We start from the raw sequence: 17,526 nt of genomic DNA on the forward strand, positions 1-17,526 counted from the left end.
TTTCTGTACATATAATGCATTGACTTTGAACCCATTCTTCTCTGTTTTGACTAAGTAATTCCTATTCATTCATTCTTTATAATGCAGCTTAATTATTACTTCTTTAGAGAAAATTTCCCTGAATCCCTAAACTAGATTAGTTGTCCTTGCTGTGTGCTCCTATAGCACTCTTTATTTTTCATATGATAGAGCTTAGTATATTTTAATTACTTATTAACTCTCTAGACTTCAGGCTCTGTGAGGGAAGAAACCGTGCTATTTGCTTGCGGTTGTGAGCTATTCAAAGATGGAATGAACTTCCTGGGGAGCTTATGTTTCCCATCACCAGTAGCGTTCATTTGTAGATTGAAAAGCTCCAAGTTGGGACTGAGATAGAGCACCATTGGGAAGCCTTTAAGGCCTTTCCAATCAGGAGATTGTTTTTTCCAAGTGGCCAAACATACATGTATAGCTGTTTTCAAAGACTCTGTAAGTCAATATAAAAGAATTTCACCTAATTGAAAATAACTGACTATTCGGTGACTAATAATGGCAGATAGAGAATCTAAGAGCTATTTCTAATTTAGAATATTGCATCTGGAGTTTTTGAAATTATTGTTATATTTTGTATCTCTTATAGGTGAAATGAATCAGAAATACCAGGAGCTAAAAAAAAGGGAGGAGAATATGGACAGTAAGTGATAATCTTACAGATATGAAAATATTCTTAGCTCTCATTTATACCAAAACAGAGATCTTATTTTTGGAAGATACACTGGCTAATGATAAATACAGAAGTGTGGATATTGAAAACATATGCCATAAAGAATTACTAAATATCTAGCATAGTTTAGGGATGGGTAGAGAAATGTAAAAAGGTTTTGTACATGTGTATGTGTGTATATGAGTATGTATTAGGGATATATTCTAAAGCTAGTACTTACTTTTATAATCTGAATAGCCTACAGACCATTTATTGGTTGAATGTTGAATGTTCTCTTTTACATGCTTCACTATGTTTACCTTTAATATCTTTCACGGTTTTGTTTTAGCTTTTTGTAATACTTATTATGTGCCCTTAGCTCAGATCTTGTTACTTGGTTCATCACTAACCAACTAAATTAGTAGCCTTCTGTTGCAGCTTCACACTCACTTTCTAAAAAAATCTTAACTTTGTAAATACATGTTCATTTAAACTTAATATATTCAGAAAATTTTCAAAATTGACATAATATACAATAGTATATCTATTACTGGCTTCCTTTCTAAATTATCATTTTGCTAGACTCTGAAGTTTCATAGGTCTGATGTCAGTTTTACCTTCATAGTAACAGCTAACTCCTCCTATTACTGCATACTGCATATTAGAAAGCAGTAATTGCAATATCCCATTATCTCTTTTTTTTTTTTTTTTTTTGCCCTGACTTCTCAAACTCAATGTGGCTAAAGTGGATCTTTTCTTCCTTTCCTCTGCATACTGTTCTTGTTGGATTTTTCTCTGTTGTAATGAGTGTCCCATGTTCCCCAGTCACTACCTAGGAGTCATCTGTTGGGTACTGTAGTCTGAAACCAAAGGCTTTACTGTTGTAATATTGCTGTGACCAGGCCCTCTACCTTCAGTTTGGGCAATGTGTAGTTTTATGCAGACTGGCTTTGGCTTTCTTAGTGTCACACACCCATGATTTCTTTAAAATTTCAGCAAGTACCAAAAATTATCTCACGATTAATTTATAGTTTCATGCTAATAGTAAAGTTATTTTTAACTGTATTTATTTTTTGAAGATATATTTAAAAACTTTAAGAATGTAAATAAGCCAATTGTGTGCTGGCTCTATATTAGGTAAGAAAAAGGATGAGTTCTTAGAATATTTATAATCTGTTATTACTAAGCTTATTTTAGTTAACATTACTAAGTTTGACAAGTAAAATGCTCATTTTCAGATAAAGTAGGTAGCTAGTAATACTGTTTTCAGAAATAAAGCTAGTGGCTAATTATAGATGTTAATAATTATAGATGGTGTCAAGGAGATCCAATATAAAAACAGATTTTTTTCTGATCCCCATTTTATCAGCTGTTATTTCTGAGCTGGTATGTAAACATTTTTAGTTCATTTATATTAAGTTAGGCTTTCAAAGTTTGAAAGTATGTAGAAATGTTCTTATTGAGTAATTTAATTACCCTTGGGTTAATAAAAAATTGAAAGAGTAATACTTTATTTTGCTTTGAATTTCTAAAAAGTACTCTTAACACCTATAAATCAGGGTTTATAAAGTGTTAACTGTATCAACAGTAGCCTCTCATCATATTTTTCAAACTGCAGCTTTTATTGAGACTTTTGAGGAAACTAAGAATCAGGAACTGGAACGGAAGGCACAGATCGAGGCCAGCATCATTGCACTTTTGGAGCACTGTAGTCGAGTAAGTACCATGTGCTGGTCTCACTGGTTTTACTGTGACAGTCTGTCCAAATACAACTTAGAAATTCAGTGACTCACTATCAATGTTCATTTAAACCATTTCCTTTAAATTCCCTTGTTTGTTTTTTTATTTCTCCAAGTTGTTATTTTTTAATCTTCCTAGCAAAGTTCAGCTAATTAGGATGATAGGGAAAAAAGGATGACATATGTATCATATCAATATTCAGCAGTAAGTGAGGGACTAATTCAGAGTAATTAAGATTTTCCTCCATCGTTCATCTACCAGAACTTGTACAAGTGGTAACATTTACACAGATAATGTCAAAATCTAGATACATTAGAAAATGTTAATATATTTTTATATACTGTAATTTATATTATAAACAGAAGAATCTACAAGAGTACAAGATACCTCATAAGTGTCTTGATTCATCAGAAAATGCTTATTGAATAGGTACTAATGTACTACTTATGTGTGGTGCCTTAGGAGGAAAATGCATGGTCTCTTTTCAGTATTCTAAGTTTTTTAAGACTCTAGTCAGTTCCTAAAATAGTATAACTGAATTTTTTCTACAGTGAAATAAAGCAAATATAAAAGAAACAGTTCTGAATTTTAATTTAGCCTCTCTCATTATTGAGAAAACCTGACTTTGAATTGTACTATATTATTTTTTAAAACATATATCATGAATGATGTACTGCAAAAAAGAATACCCATTCGAAACACTCAGTCCTGTAGCAGTGTTTCCCAAGAGTTTTATTGGAGGATTAAATCATGGAGTTTTTTCCATTTTTGTTTCTCTACAAATACAGAATATAAATCGGATGAAACAGGTATCCTCTATCACCAATCAAGAACTGAAGATGATGCAGGATGATCTCAATTTTAAATCTACCGAAATGCAGAAATCACAAAGTACAGCTAGGAATTTGACTTCAGGTGAGAAAACAACCTAGATTTTAGTATCTGTTTTTTTCTGTAATAAATTAGAACTTTTAAAGTCTAATGTTATTCTCTCTGCTTTTTTTTTTTGGAAGACTGAGGATATAATATATGATTGCCTATTGCTCCAGTCATTTATAGTCTCAGAAATTTATGTGACTTTCACATCAACTTAATAGTGTTTCACTGGGATAATGTCGTTCATTTACTGTATATTGAAAACTTGTTCTCTACCTGCACTATAACTTGATTATACAGAGACAAAAAATATATATACTCTTTTTCCCCAAGGAACTTTCAAGCTGGTGAAATGACAAACAAACAATTAACATATAGTGAAGCAGTGCTATGATAGAAGCATAGGAACAATGGAAGTACATAGGGCTTGTATTCACCCCAGTTATAGTTAGGAGAGGTATCCTAGAAGAGGTAATGTTTTTAATTATAATTAGTTTCAGCCACTATGACTAACAGACTAGAGCAGCACTATCCAGTAGAAATGTAATGCCAGCCACCATACATAATTTAAAATTTCCTAGTAGCCACATTAAAAAAGTAAAAAGAGGAAGGTGACTGTTAGTGATATATTTTTTTAGCCCAGTGTGTCCAAAATAGTATCAGTTCAACATGTAATCAGTATAAAAATGATCAGTGAGATTTTGCAGTTATAACCCATCTCATTTCATCTAGATACATTGGAGTACTCAAAAGCCATCTATGTATAGTGCTACTATTTGGATAGTGCAGGTAGAGATTAGAAACAAATTGAGCTTAAAGAGTTTAGGATAAAGTCATGTAAAAATTTGTATGGAATTTTTAGTTGTTGATTCTGTGGGTGTTCTTTATGCTGGTGTGTGGTGACATTGAATTAGCTGTTTATACTTGTCTACTTGGAATTAACACTGGCAGTTAGTGAGATCATGGAGAATAAAGACTTAATTATTATTTGCTAGTTTAAAAATATTGAAAGGTTCTTGAAATATAGTAGTGGATCCATAATATCCATTTATCTGTAATCTCAAAATCTAAAAAGCTCTTGGCAGCAAAGCCTAACCTGAACTGATGTGAGGTTATTAGTGGTCACTACTGTGACTGTTCATAGCTTTTGCTGCACGAATATTCATGTGCTTGATGACAGGCTGCTACCTCAGCTCCTGCTGTGGGAGCTATATAATAATCATTATATACACTATATTACTTTTCTAAAATCTGAAGAATTCTGCATTCTGAAACACAACTGCCTAGTACTTTTATATAAGGGATTAGGATAGATGCATACTGAAGGCTGTTAATATTCAGTTGAATTTAGATTGATAATAAAGGTGGACAATTGTTGCTTTTAATATTATATTTTATCTGCCAGGATTTGTTTAGAGTTTGTTTGCCATAGTTTCATTTGTAAATTTGAATTATATGCCAAGCAACCAGAGGAGGTACATTCTAGATTCAATTTACACCTACTGTTAGCTTGACTATGAGTATTTTTTGAAATGTGATAAAAACACACAAAAGAATTTTACCATCTTAACCATTTTTAAATGTGCATATAAATATTAGTGTTAATTGTATGCACATTTTTGTGCAATAGATCTCTGGAACTGTTTCATCTTGCACTTACCAGTGGAATAACTGCCCATTCACTCACTCCCCTGCTCTTCATAATCTACTTTCTGTTTCTTGAGTTCAATTACTTTAGATACCTCATATAAGTGGAAACACGAAGTATTTGTCATTTTATGAGTGGTTTATTTCATTTATTATAGTGTTCTTGAGGTTCATATATATTATGTGAAAGAATTTCCTTTTTTAAGGCTGCATAGTATTCTATATATACAGGATGTACAGTTGACCTTTAAACAACATGGTTTTGAATTTTGCAGTTCCATTTATACTGGATTTTTTTCAAATATTGGAATATATTGGAAAACTTCTGTGACAATTTCTATTTTATTTGAAGAACACAGTATATAACATTCAAAATATGTGTTAATCAACTGTTTATATTATAAGTAAGGCTTCCAATCAGCAGTAGGATATTAGTTTTTTGGGACAGTCAAAAGTTATATGCAAATTTCTAACTGCATGGTGGTTCAGTGCCCCAACCCCTGTGTTGTTCAAGGGTCATAGTACATACTACGTTTTCTTCATTCATTCATTGTTGATGAACATTTAGGTTGTTTCCACCCCTCAGCTGTTGTGAATCATGCTGCAATGAACAGTGGTAGGCACACATCTCTTCAAGATCACATATTTTCAAATATGGGTATTTTAATATCTTTATTTTTTCTGTAAGCTAAAGAATTTTATGTGTAATTATTCACTAGGAAACCCATTTTGTTTTAGACTATAATCTTAAGTTTCTCATTTATGTGAAGCCAATTCAACAAGTTTTTTGCCTCCTTTAAGCTATCTTTGTACAATGGCTGTTGAGAAACATACATTTTTTAAAACATAAATAGTAATACCAATAAATTATCAGGACTTTGTATTCCTTTCATACTTTTTATACTGTGTTTACACTTCCTTTTAAAAACTAGTCATTATATTTTCTCCAATGATGTAGCATTGAAAAAGAATGGGAACTGGCTTCACTGGATGAAAATCTTGTTTATTATTATGATAAGGATTTTACTGAAAATTCCTTTATTAAGGCTTGAATTCACTGACCTGCTACAATTAACTTCATTTACTCAGTTATCTTTAAGTGCTAATTTAAACCAAGCATTTATATTATTTTTCTCTCTTTTGTTAACACCATCACCCACAAGAAATTTCTTGTATCTGGAAATCACCATAAGAGGTTTATAATATTCTTCTCACTCTTCAGAGATAATGAATTTTAATTCCCCTTTTGTCAATTGCCTCCCTTTTGGCCCCTGAAGTTATCACTGGGACTCACCTGATTTTCTTAGTGTACTCTGTATTTCTTAAGGAAATATCATTCCCAAGGGGGCAAATTACTTCTTGTGGGGAGGATAAAAAAAAACTGGATATTATAACAGTTTGTGTCCTCCAAATGGGTCACTGTACGTAAACAGATGTACCTTACATCTGTACTATAAAAATTTCACAAGAGGAAGGTGATTGGGAAAAAAAATAGTTGATAAAAAGCTCCTTGGGGGACAATAATGAAATAAAAAGATTAAGAAACACTAGTATACTGCATGAGTGAAGAGGCAAGAAATCTGTCAGCATTAGTTTTTATTTTTATTTTTGGAAAGGAAACTCCAGGGAATAAACAAATGCACTGATGGCAGAATATTTCAGAAACATTTCCCCGGGTCAGAGAGGTTCCTTTTGAGATTTTGCTTCTGTGTACACACTGCTTGGTAAACTTTGCAACTTCATAGCATATCAGAAGGAACTAGTCTGCATCCTCTTCCTGTCTCTTCCCTTGGAGAAGCTTTTAGCTTTTCATGGGGACCTGCTGTTAAAGGAAGATAAACTTCACCCTATACCAACCAACCATTTTCTCCCTTTCTCTAGGAAAAGCAGTTTGTATAACTCCTACATGTATTTCCCTAATATGTCTTCAAATTAAACTTCTTAGATTTATGTATGTCTTTGCACCAATCAAAATATACTGGCTAAGTACATTTCCTAGTCGAGCATTGAAACACTGTAAGCCTCAGTGACTTTGATTCATCACTTTGATTTTCATCTTAACTATTTCCAACCCTGCTAGAGATATGAATCCAACAAAACAAAACCCCTCAACATTTGTCCACATATATATATATATATGTATATTTAATAACATATATGTTTTAATAACATACATATTTTCTTTATTAAGGCATTATTGATGTACACACTTATGAAGGTTTCACATGAAAAAACAATGTGGTTACTACATTCACTTATATTATTGTGTCCCCACCATACCCCATTGCAGTCTCTGCCCATCAATGTAGTAAGATGCACAGAGTCACTGTGCTACACTATCTTCCCCATGATCCCCTCCACACCATGTGTGCCAATCATACAACCCCTTAATCACCTCCCTCCCTCCTCACCCACCCTTTCCCACCCCTCCCCTTTGGTAACTGCTAGTCTCTTCATGGAATCTGTGAGTCTGTTGCTGTTTTGTTCTTTCAGTTTTGCTTTGTTGTTACACTCTACAAATGAAGGAAATCATTTGGTATTTGTGTTTCTCCGCGTGACTTATTTCACTGAACATAATATCCTCCAGCTTCATCCATGTTGTTGCAAATGGTAGGATTTGTTTCTTTCTTATGGCTGAATAGTATTCCATTGTGTCTATGTACCACATCTTCTTTAACCATTCATCAACGGATGGACACTTAGGTTGCTTCCGTATCTTGGCTATTGTAAAAAGTGCTGTGATAAACATAGGGGTGCATATGTCTTTTTAAATTTGAGAATTTATATTCTTTGGGTAAATTCCTAGGAGTGGAATTTCTGGGCCAAATGGTATTTCTATTTTAAGTTTTTTGAGGAACCTCCATACTGCTTTCCACAATGGTTGAACTGGCTTACATACCCACCAGCACTGTGGAAGGGTTCCCCTTTCTCCACATCCTTGCTAACATTTGTTGTTCTTAGACTTTTTGATACTGGCCATCCTAACTGATGTGAGGTGATACCTCATTGTGGTTTATATTTCCATTTCCCTGATAATTAGTGCTGTAGCCTTCTGAATTCTTCTTTGGAGAATTGTCTGATCATATTCTCCGCCCATTTTTTAATATGGTTATTTGTCTTTTGGCTGTTGAGGCATGTAAGTTCTTTATATATTTTGGGTGTTAACCCCTTGTCATATATGTCATTTATGAATATATTCTCCCATACCGTAGGATGCCTGTTTGTTCTGCTGATGGTGTCCTTTGTTGTACAGAAGCTTTTTAGTTTGATGTAGTCCCACTTGTTCATTTTTGCTTCTGTTTCCCTTGCTTGAGGCGATGCATTCAGAAAAAAGTTGCTCATGTTTATATTCAAGAGATTTTTGCCCATGTTTTCTTCTAAGAGTTTTATGGTTTCATGACTTACATTCAGGTCCTTGATCCATTTCGAGTTTACTTTTGTGTATGGGGTTAAACAATAATCCAGTTTCATCCCTGTCCAACTGTCCAGTTTTGCCCACACCAGTTGCTGAAGAGGCTGTCATTTCCACTTTGTATGTCCATGGCTCCTTTATCGTATATTAATTAACTATATATGCTTGGGTTTATATCTGGGCTCTCTAATCTGATCCATTGGTCTATGGGTCTGTTCTTGTGCCAATACCAAATTGTCTTGATTACTGTGGAACTTGAAGTCGCTTTATTCTTCCTTCTCAGGATTGCTTTGGCTATTAGGGGTTTTTGTGGCACCATATGAATTTTATAACTATTTTCTCTAGGTCATTGAAGAATGCTGTTGGTATTTTGATAGGGATTGCATTGAATCTGTAGATTGCGTTAGGCAGGATGGCTATTTTGACAATATTAATTCTCCCTATCCATGAGCACATGATGTGTTTCCATTTATTGCTGTCTTCTTTAATTTCTCTCATGAGTGTCTTGTACTTTTTAGAGTATAGGTCTTTCACTTACTTCGTTAGGTTTATTCCTAAATATTCTTTTTGATGCAATTATAAATGGAATTGTTTTCCTGATTTCTCTTTCTGCTAGTTCATAGTTAGGGTGTAGGAATGCAACAGATTTCTGTGTATTCATTTTGTATTAGGCAACTTTGCTGAATTCAGGTATTAGTTCTAGTAGTTTTGGAGTGGAGTCTTTAGGGTTTTTTATGTACAATATCATGTCATCTGCAAACAGTGACTGTTTAACTTCTTCTTTACCAGTCTGGATGCCTTTATTTCTTTGTGTTGTCTGATTGCCATGGCAAGGACCTCCAGTACTATGTTGAATAAAAGTGGGGAGAGTGGGCATCCTTGTCTTGTTCCTGATCTTAAAGGAAAGGCTTTTAGCCTCTTGCTGTTAAGTATGATGTTGGCTGTGGGTTTGTCATATATGGCCTTTATTATGTTGAGGTACTTGCCCTCTATACCCATTTTGTTGAGAGTTTTTATCATGAATGGATGCTGGATTTTGTTGAATGCTTTTTCAGCATCTATGGAGATGATCATGTGGTTTTTGTCCTTCTTTTTGTTGATGTGGTGGATGATGTTGATGGATTTTCTAATATTGTACCATCCTTGCATCCCTGGAATAAATCCTACTTGATCATGATGGTTGATCTTTTTGATATATTTTTGAACTCCGTTTGCTTCTGTTTTGTTGAGTATTTTTGCATCTATGTTCATCAGGGATATTGGTCTGTAATTTTCTTTTTTTGTGGTGTCTTTTCCTGGTTTTGGTATTAGAGTGATGCTGGCCTCATAGATTGACTTTGGAAGTATTCCCTTCTCTTCTACTTTTTGGAAAACTTTAAGGAGAATGGGTATTAGGTCTTTGATAAATGTTTGATAAAATTCAGCAGTGAAGCCATCTGGTCCAGGGTTTTTGTTCTTAGGTCGTTTTTTGATTACCAGTTCAATTTCGTTGCTAGTAATTGGTCTGTTCACATTTTATGTTTCTTTCTGGATCTGCCTTGGAAGGTTGTATTTTTCTAGAAAGTTGTCCATTTCTTCTAGGTTATCCAGTTTGTTAGCATATCATTTTTCATAGTATTCTCTAATAATTCTTTGTATTTCTGTGGTGTCCATAGTGATTTTTCCTTTCTCATTTTAGATTGTGTTTGTATGTGTAGACCCTCTTTTCTTCTTGAGAAATCTTGCTAGGGGGTTATCTATTTTGTTTATTTTCTCGAAGAACCACCTCTGGGTTTCTTTGATTCTTTCTGTTTTATTCTTCTCGATTTTATTTATTTCTGCTCTAATCTTTATTATGTCTCTCCTTCTACTGACTTTGGGCCTCATTTGTTCTTTTTTCTAGTTTCTTTAGTTGTGAGTTTAGACTGTTCTTAAGGTATTGTTCTTCTTTCCTGAGGTAGGCCTGTATTATAATATACTTCCCTCTTAGCATAGCCTTCAGTGCATCCCACAGATTTTGTGGTATTGATTTATTATTGTCATTTGTCTCCATATATTGCTTGATCTCTGTTTTTATTTGGTCATTGATCCATTGGTTATTTAGGAGCAAGTTGTGAAACCTCCATGTGTTTGTGGGATTTATCATTTTCTTTGCGTAATTTATTTCTAGTTTCATACATTTGTGGTCCGAGAAGCTGGTTGGTAAAATTTCAGTATTTTTTAATTTAGCAAGGCTTTTTTTTGTGGCCTAGTATATGATCTATTCTTGAAAATGTTCCATGTGCACTTGAGAAGAATGTATATCCTGCTGCTTTTGGGTGGAGAGTTCTGTAGATGTCTGTTAGGTCTGTCTGTTCTAATGTGTTGTTCAACGTGTCCATCTCCTTATTTATTTTCTGTCTGGTTGATCTGTCCTTTGAAGTGATTGGAGTGTTGAAGTCTCCTTGAATGAATGCATTGCATTCTATTTCCCCTTTTAATTCTGTTAGTATTTGTTTCACATGTATAGGTGCTCCTGTGTTGGGTGCTTAGATATTTATAATGATTATATCCTCTTGTTGGATTGACTCCTTTGTCATTATGTAATGTCCTTCTTTGTCTCTTATGACTTTCTTTGCTTTAAAGTCTATTTTGTCTGATACAAGTACTGCAACACCTGCCTTTTTCTCCCTATTAGTTGCGTGAAATATCTCTTTCCATTCCTTCACTTTTAGTGTGTGTATGTCTTTGGGTTTAAAGTGAATCTCTTGTAGGCAGCATATAGATGGGTCTTGTTTTTTTATCCATTCAGTGACTTTAATGTCTTTTGATTGGTGCATTCAGTCCATTTGCATTTAGGGTGATTATTGATAGATATGTACTTGTTGCCATTGCAGGCTTGAGATTCATGGTCACCAAAGGTTCAAGGGTAACTTCCTTACTGTCTAAGAGTCTAGCTTACCTCAGTATGCTATTTAAACACAATCTAAAGGTTCTTTTTTTTTTCTATCTGTTTTTATTACCTCTGGTGTCAGATATTTAACCTTACGAACACTTCCATCTATAGCAGTCCCTCCAAAATACAGTGTAGAGACCATTTGTGGGAGCTAAATTCTCTGAGCTTTTGCTTATCTGGAAATTGTTTAATCTTGCCTTCAAATTTAAATGATAATCTTGTCGGATAGAGTATTCTTGGTTCGAGTCCCTTCTGCCTCATTGCATTATATATATCATGCCACTCCTTTCTGGCCAGTAAGGTTTCTGCTGAGAAGTCTGATGATAACCTGATGGGTTTCCCCTGTATGTGATCTTTTTTCTCTCTCTAGCTACTTTTATTATTCTGTCCTTATCCTTGCTCTTTGCCATTCTAATTATTATATGTCTTGGTGTTGTCCTCCTTGGGTCCCTTGTGTTGGGAAATCTGTGCACCTCCATGGTCTGAGAGACTATCTCCTTCCCCAGATTGGGGATGTTTTCAGCAATTGCTTCCTTAAAGATGCTTTCTATCTATTTTTCTCTCTCCTTCTTCTGGTACCCCTTTAATACAAATATTGTTCCATTTGGATTGGTCACAGGGTTCTCTCAGTATTCTTTAATTCCTAGAGGTCCTTTTTTCTCTCTATGCCTCAGCTTCTTTGTATTCCTCTTCTCTAATTTCTATTTCAGTTATTGTCTCCTCCACTGTATCGAATCTGCTTTTTAAACCCTCCATTGTGTTCCTCAATGACTGGATCTCCATCCTACATTCGCTCCTGAGTTCTTGAATATTTTTCTGTACCTCCATGAGCATGTTTATGATTTTTATTTTGCAATCTCTTTCAGGAAAATTGATCAGTTCAGTCTCACTTGATCATTTTTCTGGTGGTGTTGCAATTTTGCTTTGAACCAGGTTCCTTTGACATTTCATATTTGTATGTGGTGCCCTCTAGTGCCCAGATGCTCTACTCTCCGATGCTGCTCAGCCCCTGGAGTGATGTCAGCGGTCGCAGGGGAGTAGTGCTGGTGCCTGGGGGGAGGAAAAACCTGTTTCCTGCTTCCTGTCTGCTACACCTGTCTCCACTGCCAAAACCAGGGGGCTGAACACACAGGTATCAGCCTCTATGCTTTGTGTTTGTAGCTGCTGTAGGTGGGGCTTCCCTCTGGCTGGCCTGATGCCAGGGCAGGGTTTGCCAGTTTGTGAGCCATGTGCGGGCTGGCCAGGGGGAAGGCACAGCCGGTATCACAGTGGGGGGCCTTGGAGCTGTGTAGCCACCCAGAGGATAGAGTGCCTGAAGATTGTGAAAGTTCCCAACCTGCTGGGCAGAGTGCACCCGGACAATTTTGTCTACCTGTCCTTTCTCCTGAGAAGTAAGCTCTGTGCAATCCTTGCCCCTTTAGCAGCCCTCTTGCTTTTAGGAAGTCTCTCAAACTGCCCATGCAGATCAGCCAGATATGGATTTCTGTTTTCCAGAAGCGGCTGAAATCTCAGTCTCTCCAGATGTTCTGCCTGTCTTAGCTTTCCAACCCCACTACTCTCCAGAGCACCATGCAGTGTAGGTTTGTGTTCCCAGAACAGATCTTCAGGGCTAGCTGTTCAGCCTTCACTCCCTCCCTGCTCCGTTTCTCTTCCTCCCGCAGGTGAGCTGGGGTTGAGGAAGGGCTTGGGTCCTGCCAGGTCAGGGCTTTGGCATGTTACCCTGTTCTGTGAGGTCTGCTCTTTTCTCCAGGTGTATGCAGTCTGGTGCAGCCTTCTTTCCTGTTGCTCTTTCAGGATTAGTTGTATTAATTATATTTTTGTATTATATGTGGTTTTAGGAGGAGGTCTCTGTCTAACCTTTCATGTCACCATCTTTAATCCTGTCAATATGTATATGTTTTTAATAACATATATGTCAGTATAATTGAGTTTTAACACCCTTAAAAGGACAAAAGGAACTGTTCAAGTTTAATTATACCAACTTAAGAAAATTTAGTTGGTGTTGCATCTCTGACAGCAAGTGCATTGGTGCATTTCTTCCCTGCATATATGTATAGCAGTAACAATATTATACACAGCAGTAATAGTAGTGTGACTTCATTTCTGTACCCAGACCCGATTTCAGTGTGTAAATATGTGGGAGGGGGTCTTCCTACACATATTTACAATAAGCAGTTCTTGAACACCAGCAGGGTGTTGGAGAACTCAACCCAAATCTGATGTTATCTGCCCAGAGACAGCACCAGATTCCTAGGTTTAGGGCTTGGTCCTACAAAACTGCACTCCACCCCCGACTTCAGACCTAGGTTGCAACCCTCAGTCAGTACCTGTGCTTCTTCTGACCTACCAGCTACAGATTGGCGGTTCCCATTACCTCCCCCCCCTTAGATTTGATTAATTTGCTAGAGCGGCTCACAGTACTCAGGAAAACACTTAGTTTATCAGTTTAATAAAGGATACCATAACGGATACAGGTTGACAGCCAGATGTAGAGAGACAGGGTACCGTCCCAAATAAAGGAGCTTCTGTCCTCATGGAGCTTGGGGGCCTGGCTCATTGGCACGTGGAGGCAGGGGCCTTTTTGTTCCCCCAGCAGAGCAGGCAAAGCAGAGCAGAGAGAGAACAAGATCTTATCACGGGTTTTGTGAGTGTTTCATTGCATAGTCATGACTGACTAAATTATTGGCCATTGGCTGATTCAGCCTCCCCTGCCCTTGGGTGAGGGTTAAAAAAGTCTCTCATTAACATGACAAATCACCTGTTTCACCTTTAAGACTGCAGTGTTTTCAGGAACTGGGGATAAAGACCTAATATAGTTGGGAAATATATATTTGATCATAATAATGACCAAATATGTATTTCTTATAACTCATTATATCACAGTTGGTAACAACCTCCTTTCTTAAATCACTGTCTTTAGAAGCAATTTTTTAAAGTATTTGATACTTTACACTCTATTGATTGTTATATTTGTAAACAGAGAGTCACTCAATTCTTGAACATATATTCATAGCAGTGTTGCCATCCAACTATATTTTAATCAGTAATCTTCCCAGTTTCATAGGTAGAAGAGGAAGGGTTAATTGTATTTGACTTTTCTATTAGACAGTCTGTCTAGATAATAAAATTTAATTCCCAAGTAAATATTGCTAAACCTTATATGAAGAAATGAACTTATTTACTCATTGCCTGCCCATGTACAAGGGAGACACACTGGTAAAAGGTAGACTAAGTGGGAAAGGTAGACTCAGATTCTGCCCACTTCAGAGGAGAAAAGTTTGGAGTTTTGATTTAGCCAAGTTTATTCATTTATAATATAAATGCTCTTCAAAGTAGTACAGAAGAATCCAGAGTCTATAGCATCAACTTTACTATAAAAATTTACTAGAATATCTAAGCTAGCCTGTGCATACAGTAAAACAAAAAATTTGACTGGATCTATACGTCGGAAGTCAACCAAGAATTAGGAGAAGTGCAAGTTGCAGCGCTCCAAAATCTTGCGACTACAGACTATCTACTGTTAAAAGAACATATGGGATGTGAACAGTTCCCAGGAATGTGTTGTTTTAATTTGTCTGATTTTTCTCAAACTATTCAAATTCAGTTAGACAATATCCATCATATCACTGATAAGTTTTCACAAATGCCTAGGGTGCCTAACTGGTTTTCTTGCTTTCACTGGAGATGGCTGGTAATTGTAGGTCTGCTTTGGTTATGTAGCTCTATTCCTATTATGTTAATGTGTGTGCGCAATTTATTTAGTAGTTTAAAACCTATACATGCTTAGGTTACTCTACAAGAAGATATGTCAAAGAAATAATAAATCTTCCCATGTTTTCTTCCACCTGCTACTTCTATAGCTTTTCTTCTTCCTTCCTAATTACAACCCTTAAGTAGAATTCATGCCTCATAACGAAATTACCGAGTATCATAATTCTTCCAAGTGGTAAAGATACCTCAAGACAAATACTGGGCATAAAAGCCACAGGGCATAAATGTACAAAAAAGTAAAAAGCTAACCTTTTCAAACAATATTGCTTCTCTCTCACTTACCAACTTTACATTTCCCTGTATGGCCCCGGAAGATGACTGGTTAGCCAGAGACGGGTAAGATTCCTCAAGGGAGGAACAACCTAAGACAGGCACAGTCGCAGGGGGGCCATCAGGTGAGAAATTGGGGATCAACAGAGGTGAGGCTTAGAACCTCACCCCCCCCTGTTTTGAGAGAAATCTTCTGCATCCATGGATGTTTTGTTGCCCTTGTCTAGCTTGGATTAATACTTAGTCTATAGGCACACACCTGATCATCTACATTTGCCCTCTTACAGCACTAAACTATGTTTTCTACTTTTATCTTGCATCTACCTACCACTTCAGCATTTTATTTAAAAAAATATATAATAATAATAATAATGGAGAAATGTGGGATTCACATATAAATCAAGTATAAAAATCAAACGAATATTCATATTTGACCTGATTGTTTATAGTTCATAATGCGTGATCAAAACCAAAATTTTCTGTGACGACCGTCCTTGCACTGTTCACCATGTAAGAACTTATTCACTATGTAAGAATTTGTTTACCATGTAAGAACTTGTTCGTTATGCTTCAGAAGATTGGAGACTGTTGAGAATTAGGCTTGGGGTTGATTAATGATTGTTCATTGAGTCCCCTACACAGAATTTTATTGTTGTTAACAACCATTTTATCAATAAATATGAGAGATGCCCTCTCAAAAAAAAAAAAAAATTTACTAGAAATAGGAAAATATGAGCCAAGGGTAAAAGCACTCACTAGACACTGAACCCAAAATAACCCAGATGTTGAAATGAAAAGCACTTAAAAAATTTATAAATATATTTAAGGGGTTAAAGGAAAATAAAGTCATAATAAATGGACAGATGGAGAATCCTACAGAGAAATGGAAATTACCAAAAAGAACTAAGTGAAAAATCTAGAGTTGAAAATGCAACTAACATGAAAAATTCATTGAATGACCATTATAGAGTATCACAACTGAAAAGAAGCCCATGAACTTGAAGACAGATATAAAAAAATAAGAATAAAAATGTCTATTCTGAAGAAGTAAAAGTAAACAAAAGCCTAAATGACCTGTAGGAAAAGTTCAAGCAGTCTAACATACATGTAATTGTAGTCCCAGAAAGAAAGCAAGGACCAGAGAATTTGGGAGAAAAGGTAGTTGAAAAAAATAATGACTTAAAATTTCCCAAATTTGGTGAAAAAGTTAATTTTATTGGTCTAAGAAACTCAGTATAAAACTCCTTCACTAAGCACTCATAGTAAACTGGTGAAGTGCAAGGTTTCTGTAGCATAGCGGTCATCACACTCGCCCAAACACGAGAGGTCCTTGGTTTGGATGGTAACACTGTAATAAATATGTGTTCAAGAATTGAGTGACTATTTACAAATATAACAACTATCAGAGTGTAAAATATAAAATACTTTTAAAAAATGCTTCTAAAGACACTGATTTAAGAAAGGAGGTTGTTACCAACTGTGATATAATGAGTTATAAGAAATACATATTTGGTCATTATTATGACCAAATACATGTTTCCCAGCTATATTTGGTCTTCATCCACAGTTCCTGAAATAAATATAAATAAATATAAAGAGAAAATAATGAAAGGAGGCAGAGAAAATAATATGTATGTACAGGGAACAATACATCCCTCTATAAGATTAAATTTTATCATCAATATTACTTTAAATTTTTTATTTTAGTCCAAAATACATTACTTTAATATACAAACCTTTCACCCCTAAATCTCTTAAGTGAAAAGAAGAGGTTCATGTTTGATTTTTGATACTCCTAAATACCACTGAATTTTTCTGAGGATACTCATATTCCCTTTTAAAATAGAGGAAAATGAAAGCAAAATGTTCTAAGATGAAATGTATTGTTATATCTCTATCCACAAATAAGTAACTACAGGATGTATTGGATTATTGTCATGCCTAACCCTGGAAACACAGGGGAGGAAAAACTGGCCAGGACATACTTGAATTCAGATTCTTCATCTGGTTATGCAGGATATATATCTCAAACCAAGGACCTCTCATGTCTGGGTGAGCGTGATGACTCTTATACTACAGAAACCTTCCCAAAAGGATACATATTTCAATTACTTTTTTGAATTAGCTTTAATCAGATTTTACTTGGTAGCTAGCTATAAGAAAAGCAAAACAAAGAATGATGCCTGGTGGAGACTGCAGTGGCAGAATTGACCA

The 17,526-nt window shown here is 35.5% G+C and overlaps 1 protein-coding gene across 1 annotated transcript in view; it reads left to right on the forward strand.

The window, feature by feature from the left end:
• The window catches only part of IFT74 (intraflagellar transport 74), a 91,176-nt gene that overhangs the window by 57,125 nt on the left and 16,525 nt on the right, over positions 1-17,526 (forward strand). Inside the window, exons 14-16 of the mRNA XM_036898098.2 lie at positions 620-673; positions 2,301-2,398; positions 3,211-3,337. Coding sequence (XP_036753993.2) covers positions 620-673; positions 2,301-2,398; positions 3,211-3,337 — 279 coding nt within the window. The remainder of the gene's footprint in view (positions 1-619; positions 674-2,300; positions 2,399-3,210; positions 3,338-17,526) is intronic.

The sequence above is a fragment of the Manis pentadactyla genome, chromosome 3, assembly GCF_030020395.1.
Source record: "Manis pentadactyla isolate mManPen7 chromosome 3, mManPen7.hap1, whole genome shotgun sequence".
NCBI classification, from domain to species: domain Eukaryota; kingdom Metazoa; phylum Chordata; class Mammalia; order Pholidota; family Manidae; genus Manis; species Manis pentadactyla.